This window comes from Mustela erminea, chromosome 5 (assembly GCF_009829155.1).
Source record: "Mustela erminea isolate mMusErm1 chromosome 5, mMusErm1.Pri, whole genome shotgun sequence".
NCBI classification, from domain to species: Eukaryota; Metazoa; Chordata; class Mammalia; order Carnivora; family Mustelidae; genus Mustela; species Mustela erminea.
In genome coordinates, this window is record NC_045618.1 from 35,971,846 (window position 1) to 35,985,978 (window position 14,133).

Here is a 14,133-nt window from a genome sequence, read left to right on the forward strand (position 1 = left end):
TACATAGCCTTTCCTAAATAGCCATTGTTACCTTTTATTACTATGTCTGCTCATTTATTCAGTTCAGTTGTGTCCACCCATAAGTGATTTAGGAGGAAAAATATGACTTAAACATAGTTATTGGTAAGGATTTGCTTTATAATTATTTTAAAAGTAAATGCGTACTGAAATTCAGATATTCCCCTGCTTCCTCAACCCGGCAACTTTTCACACACTGTGTATCTTGAATACTTCTGGAAAAATGTTAGAAATGGGCTAAATCTAGAATTGAATTCTGATATTCATTTTAACCTTCCTTTCTTTTAGACACTCTATGAAGTTATGTGGAAATGAGAGAGAGTCATGAAACCCTTTCGCCCGGAGAGAATGTCCTTCATAAATGGAGCTTTGCTTCTGGTTTTCACGGGACTGTGACACGGCGGCGGAGCCATGGCTGCCCTGCCTGCTATTTTCAATAATTCACAGAACATCTGAACAGAGATGCTTGCCTTGAATTTACAGATTTCCATCCCGGTACCTTGTTTACTTCTTTGGGGCAGAAAAGCTTGCACTAATTGCTCTCCATGGTGGCTAATCTTTTCAAGACCCTGATTTTACCTTACATACATAAGCTTTGCAAAGGAATGTTTACAAAGAAATTGGGAAATACAACCAAAAAAAAAGAGAATCATCCGCAGAAAAAGGATCAAGACTTTCCCATTCCTGGCCAGACCAAACCCCCCAAATTTTCTAATACCTTAAAAAGCACTGTAAAGAAGATTGCAAAGTGTTCATCTACTCGCAACTTATCCACCGAAGAGGAGGGGGTTAATAAAGAGTTTTCCCTCTCGCCAACATTCAGTTACCGAGTAGCGATTGCCAATGGCCTCCGAAAGAACATTAATGTAACCAATGGTGATAATGAGGATCAGCTTCAAGAGTTATCTTCAATTGAGAGTTCCTATTCGGAATCACTCAGTGAACTAAGGAGTAGTACAGAAAACCAGGCGCAACCAACACTCACAATGCCAGTTAGACGCAATAGAAAGAGTTCAAGCAGCCTGGCCCCCTCTGAGGGCAGCTCCGATGGAGAACGCACTCTACATAGCTTGAAACTAGGAGCGTTACGCAAACTGAGAAAATGGAAGAAGAGTCAGGAGTGTGTCTCGTCAGATTCAGAGTTGAGCACAATGAAGAAAACCTGGGGAATAAGAAGTAAATCTTTGGACAGAACGGCGCGAAACCCAAAGACAAATCCCCTGGAACCAGGTTTCAGTTCCTCTGGGTGCATTAGCCAGACACACGATGTCATGGAAATGATCTTTAAGGAACTTCAGGGTATAAGTCAGATCGAAACAGAACTTTCTGAACTACGAGGGCATGTCAATGCTCTCAAGCATTCCATCGATGAGATCTCCAGCAGTGTGGAGGTTGTACAAAGTGAAATCGAACAGCTACGTACAGGGTTTGTCCAGTCTCGGAGAGAAACCAGAGACATCCATGATTATATTAAACATTTAGGTCATATGGGTAGCAAGGCAAGCCTGAGATTTCTAAATGTGCCTGAAGAAAGATACGAATACGTTGAAAGTGTGGTATATCAAATTCTAATAGATAAAATGGGTTTCTCAGATGCACCAAATGCTATTAAAATTGAATTTGCTCAAAGGATAGGGCACCAGAGGGACTGCCCAAATGCAAAGCCTCGACCCATACTTGTGTACTTCGAAACCCCTCAGCAAAGGGATTCCGTCTTAAAAAAATCCTACAAACTCAAAGGGACAGGAATTGGAATCTCAACAGATATTCTTACTCATGATATAAGAGAACGAAAAGAGAGAGGGATACCGTCCTCCCAGACATATGAGAGCATGGATATAAAACTGTCTACTCCAGAGCCCAAAAGCAAGAAGAACAATTGGCAGTCACCTGATGACAGCGATGGAGAGCTGGAACCTGACCTCAATAGAAACAGTTACGCTGTGCTTTCCAAGTCAGAGTTTCCAACAAAAGGAAGTACTTCCAAGTCAAGTTCAAAATCACACAATGCTAGAGCCAAGAATAAAACTGTGAGTAGCAGCAGAATTTCAAATAAATCTGATTATGATAAAATTTCCTCACAATTGCCAGAATCAGATAATTTGGAAAAACAAACTGCAACCCGTTATGCAGATGCTACACCCCTCTGGCACTCACAGAGCGATTTTTTCACTGCTAAACTTAGTCGTTCTGAATCAGATTTTTCCAAACTGTGTCAGTCTTACTCAGAGGATTTTTCAGAAAACCAGTTTTTTACTAGAGCTAATGGAAGCTCCCTCCTGTCATCGTCAGACCGGGAACTTTGGCAGAGGAAACAGGAGGGCACACCTACCTTGTATGACAGTCTGCAGGATCAGCGTTTGAATGGGGCCATGGAAGGTGTCCAAGGGCAGAGTGAAATCGGGAACACAGAAACTGTGGATAGTGGAATGAGTAATGGCATGGTGTGTGCATCTGGAGATCAAAGTCATTACAGTGATTCTCAGTTCTCTTTGCAGGAGGATCTTTCTCCTTGGAAGGAATGGAATCAAGCAGAGCAAGGAGCTGACTTAGGTTTGGATTCATCCACCCAGGAAGCTCTTGACTATGACACAAACAGTCTATCTGATCAACAGCTAGACGTTTATAATAAAGACCTAGAAGACTTGGGAAAGTGCCACAGTGATGTTCAGGATGACTCTGAGAGCTATGATTTCACCCAAGATGACAACTCATCTCCGTGCCCCGGGTTGGATAATGAACCACGAGGCCAGTGGGTTGGCCAGTATGATTCTTACCAGGAAGCTAATTCTAATGAGCTGTACCAAAATCAAAACCAATTGCCCATGATGTATGGAAGTCAAAGTGAATTGCAAAGTGATGACTCAGAGGATGCCCCACCCAAATCGTGGCACAGTCGATTAAGCATTGACCTTTCTGATAAGGCTTTCAGCTTTCCAAAATTTGGATCTACATTACAGAGGGCTAAATCAGCCTTGGAGGTGGTATGGAACAAAAGCACCCAGAGTCTCAGTGGGTATGAAGACAGTGGCTCTTCCCTAATGGGGAGATTTCGGACATTATCCCAATCAACTGCAAATGAATCCAGTACCACCCTTGACTCTGACGTATACACAGAGCCTTTTTACTACAAAGCAGAGGATGAGGAGGACTATAGTGAACCAGTGGCTGATAACGAGACAGATTATGTTGAAGTGATGGAACAAGTCCTTGCTAAGCTAGAAAATAGGACTAGTATGACTGAAACAGATGAGCAAATGCAGGTATATGATCACCCTTCATATGAAACACCCTATGAAACTCCACAAGATGAGGGTTATGATGGGCAGGGAGATGATGTGGTTAGTGAAGAGGGATTGGAACCCTTAAATGAAACATCAGCTGAAATGGAAATAAAAGAAGATGAAAACCAAAACATCCCTGAACAGCCAGTGGAAATCACAAAGCCAAAGAGAATCCGCCCCTCTTTCAAAGAAGCAGCTTTAAAAGCTTATAAGAAGCAAATGGCAGAACTGGAAGAGAAGATCCTGGCTGGAGGTACTCATGTTTATGTGCTACGTTTTGAGCTAGTTGTATTTTAACATTGGGTGGTTGGTGCTTCTTTAGAGTATGTTCTATGTTTACTCTTTGGAAAAGAATGTATTTGCAAGAAATTTGCATGTTTATTTTGAAAAGGGTATTATTTTATTCTGCTCCCCCAACAGGCTGGGCTTGATGATTTAAAATCAAAGTGTTTCCAAGTAGTTCATACTAAAATGAGCCCTACTGTCTGTGGATCAAGATTTCTCTGTTAGCATTGGTACAAACCCCATTTCATATTGACTAACTTTGTGGCATCAGTCATGAAAAAGAGTGTGAGTAAAATCAAAGAGCAGCCTGGGATTATTCTTTGGTTCTATAGGTTTATAGGGATGAGGAGAATGATGTAGTTAAAGAATTAGGAAAATAAGAACTTTTTTTTTTTTTACTTTTTATTTTCATTTAAACTTCACCCACACTTACCCAATCCCTTACCATTTATTTTATTTGCATGCTTATCACTTTATATCTTTATAAATTATATATTGGACCTCCAGGATAATCACTCCCTTTCCCATCAAATCTATAGTTTGGGGCCTGCCAGTAGGAAGAGGTGGGTTTGCACAGCCAACCCTGACCAGCCCCATGGAGGACCGCTGCCTCCCTCACTGTTTATTGATGCAGTTGAGGGAGCACAATAGAGGTAAAACCCTAGGCCATGCCTGAATGGTCATGAGTCACTCTTGAGTAGGAGTCAATATTGAGTAGAGTCAAGTTCCCCTCTAAGGAGTGGATTGGAAATCTCTCCACACTTACGGAAATGAAAAGAGTACCTACCTTATTTAACAATTTTACTTGATTTTCTGGGGAAACAATTTTGGATCACACACGTGAAAATTAGCCACTTAGAAATAATAACTTTTTTTTTTTTACTTTTTACTTTCATTTAAACTTCACCCACACTTGCCCAATCCCTTACTATTTATTTTATTTGCATGCTTATCACTTTATATCTCTGGGATAGTTTGATTATCTCAGTTGTAATGAATTATATGTTTTAAAATTTTCATTATTTATGGTATTATAATCTTTAACTGAAATATTTACATAGTATTTCACAAAGATATATATTTATGTGATTAACTGGTACTTGCCATGATGAGATAATATAACAATTTCTGCTGCTAGTAGCTGATTATAGCATCCTTGTCTTGAACAAAATTGTGATCAGACACTCTTCCAAACTGGTCATTTTCTCATTGATATGGGTGGATTCTTGAATAATCAGAAAATTTTATTGTTAAACTGTTTTAGGCCCTAAGGTAATTGAAATAACAATTAAGATTATCTGCTCTAAACAAATATGTTTATATAAAACAACACACCCTATTAATATAAGTACAACATAAGTCAAAGGGATCTTGGGTACATTGGCTGTGACTTTGCTGTTGTTTTCAGGAGGTAATTCTCAACTATACTTAAAAGCACTGTGAAAGTAGGGAATAGTCAAAATTTTGTGCAAATAACAATTCATATTGGAATAATAACTCTCTTATTTAAGAGTGATATTTAATAGTTAGATATCCTTATGACTGAAACTCAGTTTATAGTTTCTTGGGATAAAAGCCAGCAGTTTGCCATTGTATTTTATTTGCTGTGGGTTCAGAGAAGTCTCCTCAAGAGCGTATTAAGACTAACCAGTGTGTGTGCATGTGTGTCGTGTTGTGATATAATCGATGTTTTAATGCCAAGTGGTTAAAATATTTGAAATACTAGGCAGTATTATAAAAATTACAAAACTATATGTTTGAGAAAAAAAAAGGATCTTCGTTAATTTTGAAAAACTCCAAATTAGCAAGCATCTACAAAATCGATTGCTATGGGGATTGCCCCTTCGAGTAGTTAACAACCTTAATCATCCAGGTGCACTTAATCTTAGAGAACAAAAATTCACTTAGTTAGCTATACATCACCAATTTAAGAATCTTCAAATAGCTAAGACAACGTTGAACCATAGAGCTGACTCACTACTGAGTGAGTAGTGAGGCTCCTCACTGGCTACTGAGGACCTAGACCCCCCTCCACCATCTTGGAGCTTGGCTTGTTATCCTTGAGCCAGCTTTGAATGGAATCTGTTGGGGATCATCTGTCCTAGAGGAAATCAGACACACATCCTTAAGATGCTCTTTGGTCGCTTGAAAGGCACCAGATTGACTACCCAGGAGGCTGCAGTAGCCTAGATTTTAAAGGCCATCTTTTCTCCCTTTGGCAGGAGTCAGGCAGTTGTCCCCCTCCTGTGCCACCAATATGCCTCAGGAGAAAAGGCAGCCAAAGAAGGGCATTTTTCAGGCCCCTTCACTGCTCCAAGCATCCCAATGAGGTGCCAATCGTCATGATGGATTTTGTGCCCAAGGCCATCTGCTTACTGGGCTTTGGGCAGATGCCAACAGATTTTTCTCTCCATGACTACCTAGTCATCCTTGGGTAGCAGTGCTGTCTTTTTTCCATTACTAATCTGGCAAAATTAGACTGTAGAGCTCTTGCTGTAAAGCTCCATGGGATGCTGTTCCCCTGATAGAGCTTTATGGAATTATAAGCTCATAATTGTGAATTATTTCAACTTTTGTCTATAGGGTCCTGGTAAAGAGGAATTATAAAGACCCCAGTATTTATACATATGGATATTTGGTCATATTATTTTTGAGGGCCTTCACCTTGAAAAGCATGCCAATGGGAAAGAGATTTTGGACTATGTGTAGCCAGAAACTCCATGAGGTCATCTTCTTCCCCTGTTGCTGAACCCTGCTGAGTGGTGCCTTTTGTGTAGCTGGCCTAAACCCTATACCATGATAGTGACTCAGATCTCCACTTCCAGCCCTGTATCACCCATCAAGTGGAATTAACTATTGTCTCTTCTGAATTCCCAGATACTTGCCTACTTGTACTGGCTTCTACCTTCCATAATGACAGCTTGTGCCCATTTCTCATTTGCTCTTCTAAAGTAATCTAGAGATGAGAGGTTTGTCTTCTTCTTCTTCTTTTTTTTTTTTTTTCATTTGCACTGTGCCTAAATGAGCGCTTTATACAGAGTTGGCACTGAGTTAATATGTGTTGGATTAAAGCCTGAATCAATTGGAACAGAATACTAAATTAAAAAAATACAACAAACTTCAAAGTCACATCAAAATCTAAAGTGTGGCCTTAATTTCTAAGACTATGACTTTAGTTTTTGAGAATTCAGAAGTATGATTAGAAATGGAAGATTATCCTTATTAAATAGTAAATTTTTAAATTTGAGTATACTTGACATACAATCTTATATTAGTTTCAGTGTACAACGTAATGATTTGACAACTTCTACATTATGCTGTGCTCACCACAAGTGTCGCTACCATCTGTCACCATGCAATGCTCTTACAGTACCATTGACTTTGTTCCCTATGCTGTGCCTTTTATTTCCATGACGTATTCATTCCGTAACTGAAAGCTGATATCTCCCCCACTCCCTATCACTGATTTTGTCTATTCCTCCGTCCCTCTCCGGTCTGGTGAACATCAGTTTGTTCTCTGTGTTTGTAGGTCTGGTTCTGCTTTTTGTTTGTTTGTTTGTTTGTTTATTTTTTTGTTAGAGTCTCCTGATGAGTGGAATCCTATGTATTTGTCTTTCTCAGTCTGACTTATTTCACTTAGTATAATACTCTCTAGGTCTGTCCTCATTGTCACAAATGGCGAGATATCCTTTTTTTTTTTTAAATAGCTGCATAATATTTGCGTGTGCATGCACCAACACACCCCCCACATCTTCCTTGCCCATTAATCAATCGATGGACCCTTAGATTGCTGGCTTTATTGACTATTATAATAATGCTACAATAAACAGAAGGGATGCATTTATCTTTTTGAACTAGTAAGAGCTAGTTCAAACTAGAACTAATGAGTATTATTGAATACTACTATGTATCAGATATTTTCCAGTCAGTTTCTCTGTTTTTATTTTTACTTCTTACAATACCACAATGAATTCGATTCCATGGTTATTCCATTTTACAAGTGAGGAAACTGAGGTGCTAAAAATGTACATGACTTACCCGATGTCTTACAGATAGTAAGGGGTGGATCTAGAGTTAAAGAGATGGTTATTTTAGTTATTTAAAGAGCCATATCCTTACTTTATTCACTTTTTAAGGTGGAAAAACATGCTGGGAAAGGGACAGCACTAGCTGCAGGTTTGTTGCAACTAAAGGATTTTCTTTAAAAAACAGTAATAATATGAAAGGCACTGGGGTTTTGATATAAAATAGTTCATTCACAGTTTTTCTGCCTCAAGTCCCTGGTACATCTTATAAATCTTGTAGAGACTTGTAGAGCCCAATAAATACAGTACAATAGCAGCTCAAAGGATGATGTATTTGACGTCTGGGTATACTTGACCTGGAATTAGAGTCTAACATGAGTTTGAAGTAAATTTTCTTTAGCAGAACAAAAATCTTGTTTTGTTTTGAAATGCCATTCCCAGGCTGTCTGTAGATTCTGAAAGAGACTGTGACACCTGTAATTAACATAATAGATGATATTTTTACCATGGTGTGCCTTTTGTTTTCTAGTAGTTGTAGAAATATTGTAGAAATATGTAGAAATAAGTAGTTGTGGAAATATTTTGGCTCCAACAAAGATATGAAATTGGATGTAGAATGTTTCCCTGAAGTTCAGACTTCATTATATTAGACCAGTGGTTCCTAATCTAGCTGATTGTTGGAATCATCTGGAGAGCTTTTGTAGTACTTGTTGTTCCCAAGAGTTGTTGTAAAATTATTAATTATATATTAGGATTATATATAATATTAATTATACATATTAGGATTAATTAATATATATGTATATGTATACATATTAGGATCCTGTCACTAAATGTTTTGATTTTGTGGTTCTGTATTGGGGCCCATGGATCTTTATCCAAAACTGTATGTGTTATTGATGAATTATATGTGTCCTTGTAAATAACACACACATACACACAAATAAAATCCAGAAACCCAAAGTAAAAAGTAAAATTAAAAATTTCTATTCTTCAGAGAAAGATAATTTATTTCTGGCACTGTATAAGCACACATACACTTCTTTTCTTTTTGAATTTACCATAAATAGTATTACATTTCATATATTCATGTTGTTCTGCACCTTGCTTTTTTCACATAATATGTATTTGAAAGATCTTATTATATGATTACTACTGTATTATTTTTAGTGACACAGAGATTTCCACTATAGTTATTCCATAATTTATTGACTCAGTGTCCTACCATGAACAGTGAGGTTTCTTACAAACTCAAAAGCAATGCAGACTTATTAGCTGCATTTGTGCCAATGAAATAATAGGTATAAATTCCTAGATGTGAAAATTACTCAGTTAATGGATGTCCTCCAGCTTTGGAGAGTTAGGATCTTAGGAAGTCTACATCAATTCATAGCACCTATCATAACTGTAAATTTATATTTATGTATATAATTATTTGGTTATTGTAGATCTCTGCTACTAGACTAGCTGGTAGTGTCAATGAGTGAATTTTTCTTTCTGTTACTATTCTGATGCTAGAGCTTAGGTCAGTGGCATAGAGTAAGTACTCAATAATTTTTTTTTAAAGATTTTATTCATTTATTTGACAGAGAGAGGTCACAAGTAGACAGAGAGGCAGGCAGAGAGAGAGAGAGAGAGAAGAGGAAGCAGGCTCCCTGCCCAGCAGAGAGCCCGATGCGGGACTTGATCCCAGGACCCTGAGATCATGACCTGAGCCAAAGGCAGAGGCTTAACCCACTGAGCCACCCAGGTGCCCCTCAATAAGTTTTTGTTGACTAGATAAATACATGCTAGGCTACTTGTTATGTTGCTGGACTACCTTGTTCCACATATGGTGGAGAACTCATAAAATTAAGATACATTTTGGTTGTTTTTCTTTCAATCAAAAAGACATTTCAAAATATACGTATTTCCACATAATACAATAAGCAAAACATGATTGAGAATGAGAGCATGACTTTTCCTTCTTTGGCTCAGTCACATTTGTGAGAAGGCTAGCTATTCTCTCCATGATGGTGTAATCTGTATGTCTACAAAACCTTAGTTGAATTTACTTAAATTCCAGGCTTAATGTTTAAAATGAATAAATTTTTCAACTTAGTTTTGGGGTTTTACTGGCCCAATTCTATCAACAGGTGCCTCTCAAAATTTAGGGTCCAGGTCAGGAGAGATGGGGTCTGCCTTTTTTCATATGTGCTGTGGGTGTTTCTGATGCCAGTGATCATCAGAACACATTTAAAGAGTGCTACTCAATACTGTGTAGCAAATATTTCACCTGCCTACATAGAGTTGTTTTTAGCTCTTCATTTCAAATTAGAAGAGATAGAATCATGGTAAAGAAACACAGGAATAATTTTCACCCTTAAAAACAAGTACAGAATGACTTCCTAGTTCTCCAGAATAGAAGGTTATTACGTTTATGAAAAGATTTTGATAATATCTGTACATTAAATCATAGAAAGTAATAGATGTATTCCTTGAAAGGTGTGTGTAAACTGAAAATTTTAAAAATTATCTATTTCAAAAATTCTAGGAGATTTTGCTGTAGAAACCATTCAATGCTTATTTTGTCTACAAATAAATTCCCACCATCCTACATATCCCACATTTTATCTGTTTTTGCAAGTTTGAGGTTTGATTCATTATTATTGTTAGCAGTAGTAGTAGTAGTAGTAGTAGTAGTAATAGTAGTAGTACATGTTTACTCAAAGTAAGTGTAGTGATACTGGTTACAGTAGAAGACAAGCCATTTGTCAGTGTTCCATTAAAGTGCAATGCATAGCAATAAAGTGTTGTTTGTAATTCTTTAGAATTACCTTTTAATATAAAGTGATTGTTTCAGTTTTTGAAATAAACTGTGATCTAGAAAGGAGACCTATGAAGAATGAAGTGGCCGAGGGCCCCTACAGGCAGTAGACACAGCTGACATCTCTACTTCTTGTTCGACATAAAACCCCAATGCACAGGGAGTAATTCTTCTCTGTCCTTCTAGGGTACAAGATTGGAACTCAAAGAACATTTGAGAAGAGAGACAGATAATAATGGTGGTGTATATAAGGAGATTAGTTCCAAGTGGAGCCAAAAGTTTTCTTCTGTTTCTTTTCCTGGCTTACTTGCTTTCTCTCTCTCTCTCTCTCTCTCTCTTTCTTTCTTTCTCCCCTTCTCTTCACTTCCTTTCTCTTCTTTTCTTTCTTTCTTTCTTTTCTCTTTGGTTTTATTTTTATTTTTTTAAAGTGAAACCAAAGGTTTCAAAGTATATTCTGGTGTGAGATAGAGCGAAGAGAAAGAGTAGAAAACCAATACGTATTTAATGCCTTCCTAACAGATTCAGTTCTAGAAATTTTAAGGACATACTTAATTCTCACTATAATCTTGGGAAGATATCACAGATATTCACACACACACACACACACACACACACACACACACACACACAATCTCTACACTTTAAATATGAGATGACTGAGACTGAGACTCAGAGAAGCAAAAGCAGGTTCAGGTCATACAGCTGTTGATGGAATCTGATATACATCTGACAGAATCCAAAGTTTGATGCTATTTCTGTGACATCTCATTGCAAGATGTGGGTAAGTCTTATCATGAAAGGGGTTGGCCCATGTGCTTCAAGGTCAGCCAGTATTGTGTTAATTGCTGTAGTCGTGATCTCTGTCAACACAAAATGAGTAATAATGATTTGGGCTAAGAGGTAGTATCACATTTTTAGGCAGTTTAGAAACTTGGAAGGGGGACATTTGTCACATTAAAAGACTTTATTAGGAGTAAGAGATGCTAATAACAGTAGTTTTTGAGGCTTGAAACCATTCTATAGAAGGCAGGGAAGAAATTCACAAGGATACAAAAATGCCATCTATTAACAGTAACAATAAAAATGTAAAGTTCAAAGACTTTATCTATTTATAATTATTAATGGCTCCCAAACTATGTACCTGGAACACTTATCTTTGTAGAAAAGTTAAAAACAGAACCCATTTTTCAAGAAAATATGAGCTTATAATGAAATATGGTTATTTCCAGATAGTATTAGGAGACTGCAGTGCAAATTTCCAAATTCCAGAGTTTCAAGAATTTTATGTCAAAATCTCACATAAATAGGTTTCTCTGTGTTTCTGCTAATGTCATTATCCATATTCTTCCTGCAAGTTCAAAAAGAGAGATATATTCTATAGAAACTGTGACTCATTTGTGAACTTTCTGCGTGGAATGAGATAAACTCTGAACCTGATGTAAGATATGGTAAAGGATAGCTTAATCAGTTGTTACTGATTAGATTAAAATGGGAGATGCTAGGACCTGGACTAGTAGATGTACCCATTGGGGTAATTCAGGATCCAAAGTTCAGGAGCGAGAGAGGGGAGGATGTCCGAAGTGGCAAGAAAATCTGCCACCTGGAGATAATATTTTGGATAATGGGTGACTACTAAACCATCTGCTAGTCTACCTCTGGATGTCAGTTGAGGAGGTGGGGAACTTCTGGGAGCAGAGAGGATTGAGAACTGAGGTGAGCAGGAAGCTGCTTTTTGCTGATAGGACCTTGGTTACCTGGTGAAGGACTAGGGAGTAGGGAAGCCTCTAAACATCCCAGAATGTTCCCCAGAGGGCGTGGGAGTGGTATACTAGACAAGTTATCAGGAAGTGACCTAGTTACCTGTGCTAGGGTCCAAGATCAGGATTGGATCCCTAAAACAGGTTAAAAAAAAAAAAAAAGCCTGATTGTTCTGCTGGCGTCTAAAGCCATTTGCAGACGGAAGGACTTGAGCCTGAGTCCCAGGTTGCTGGGATACCCTGACCCAAATAGAACTACTACTCATGGTTAAGCTATTAGCTTGGATTACCTTCGTAGACTACAAGACCAGCTAGAACTAAGTACATTAATGGACTTTTTTTTCTTTTTAAGATTTTATTTATTTATTTAACAAACAGAGATCACAAGTAGGCAGAGAGAGAGTGGAAGAGAAACAGGCTTCCCGCTGAACAGAGAGCCCGATGTGGGTCTCAATCCTAGGACCCTGGGATCATGACCTGAGCTGAAGACAGAGGCTTTAACCCACTGAGCCACCCAAGTGCTCCTGGACTTTTTTTTTTTTTCTTTTATTATGTCTTATTTCAACTTATAGTATGCTGCTACTTCTCCTTTTAAAGGAAAGCATGTTATAGTATCTTGTCAACTACTTCATTATCAAACTTGGTTCATGCTGGCTCTTAGCTAATCCCCCAAATAAAAGAAGTCTTCAGAGGATAAAGTGCCTACCATTCAGCAGGTTCAAACTGTGCTATGACTCTGTGGGCAATCCCAAAGGGTCCTAAAAATATATTGAACAACATGATTTTATTTAGAATAAATGTATCGCTCCCTACTCCTTTCAATAATCCTCACTGTCCTAACTTATCCCTCTCTTTTTCCCCAGTTCAAGAATAGTCACTACTTTAAAAAGGAGAGTGCTTATTTTGAAGTATGAAATTTGATGTTTGTGTGGGCATATTTTTAAAATGTAGTATTGATATATTTTCTTAAGAGCCCTATAAGGTAGGTAGCTTGATAATAGATAATATTTATTGAGTCCTTTGTTGTGTGCCAGACACAATTCTAAATATTTTACACTGTAGTCATATAATCCTCAAAATAACCCTATTACCTGGGTGCTGTTATCTCTATTTTGTAAATGAGAAGCAGAAACAGGGTGACTTAATTAAGGGGAGGAAAAAAAAATTTAAGTGGCAGAACCAGGATGTAGAATTAGGTGTTTTTCTTCCAGATTCTATGTGCTTACCTACTGCCAGCCTAGTTTAGGATTTTGGAAATTAAGTGTTGATATTCAACCGTATATGATGGAGACCTGAGGTGGCAAAATGTTGATTTACCTGACAGCACTGAACTGTCAGCAGACCTGTAATTACAAACTATTCTCTGAAATCATAGGCTAGCATTCAAGCTATCAGATCATTCTCCTATTTCACATAATATTATTATAGGCAACATGATTATCCAGGTGTCATTTCTGTGTAACTTGTGATAAAATAAATTTTTGACTGCATGGAACAGTGGCGACAATAAATGGCAGATTGAATATGATCTTTTTTCTCAGAGATGTAGGTTAAGCTTCCTCTTTTTTTAATGCCTTTTTTGAAGCTTAGTGATGTCTTGTGGAAAGCCCATGGTTTTAGTCATCTCTTTCTATTCTTTAGTGATTGTAGTGAAAGATACATACACTCTCATGGACAGCCACACGCATAGAAAATATGAATTCACCGAATGCTTGACATGGTATTTACTTTCTGAGGGAAACCAATAGGATATTCCCGAGTTGGTCAACATTCCTTTTGCATTTTCTAGACACATAAAGCAATTTTAATATTTTAAAAAGTTAACTATTGCATATATTTAATCTTTATAAAACATCAATGAGATAGACTATGACCAACCTCCTCAAGTCTCTTACCTCAAGTAATTAGCAGTAATTATATAGATGGTAAAATCAGCAAGTGATGGGGACAGGTATCAA

General features: G+C 37.6%; 1 protein-coding gene across 1 annotated transcript in view; it reads left to right on the forward strand.

The window, feature by feature from the left end:
- The window catches only part of UNC13C (unc-13 homolog C), a 612,072-nt gene that overhangs the window by 34,502 nt on the left and 563,437 nt on the right, over positions 1 to 14,133 (forward strand). The window contains 1 exon segment of the mRNA XM_032342611.1: positions 307 to 3,555. Coding sequence (XP_032198502.1) covers positions 564 to 3,555 — 2,992 coding nt within the window. The 5' untranslated portion in view covers positions 307 to 563.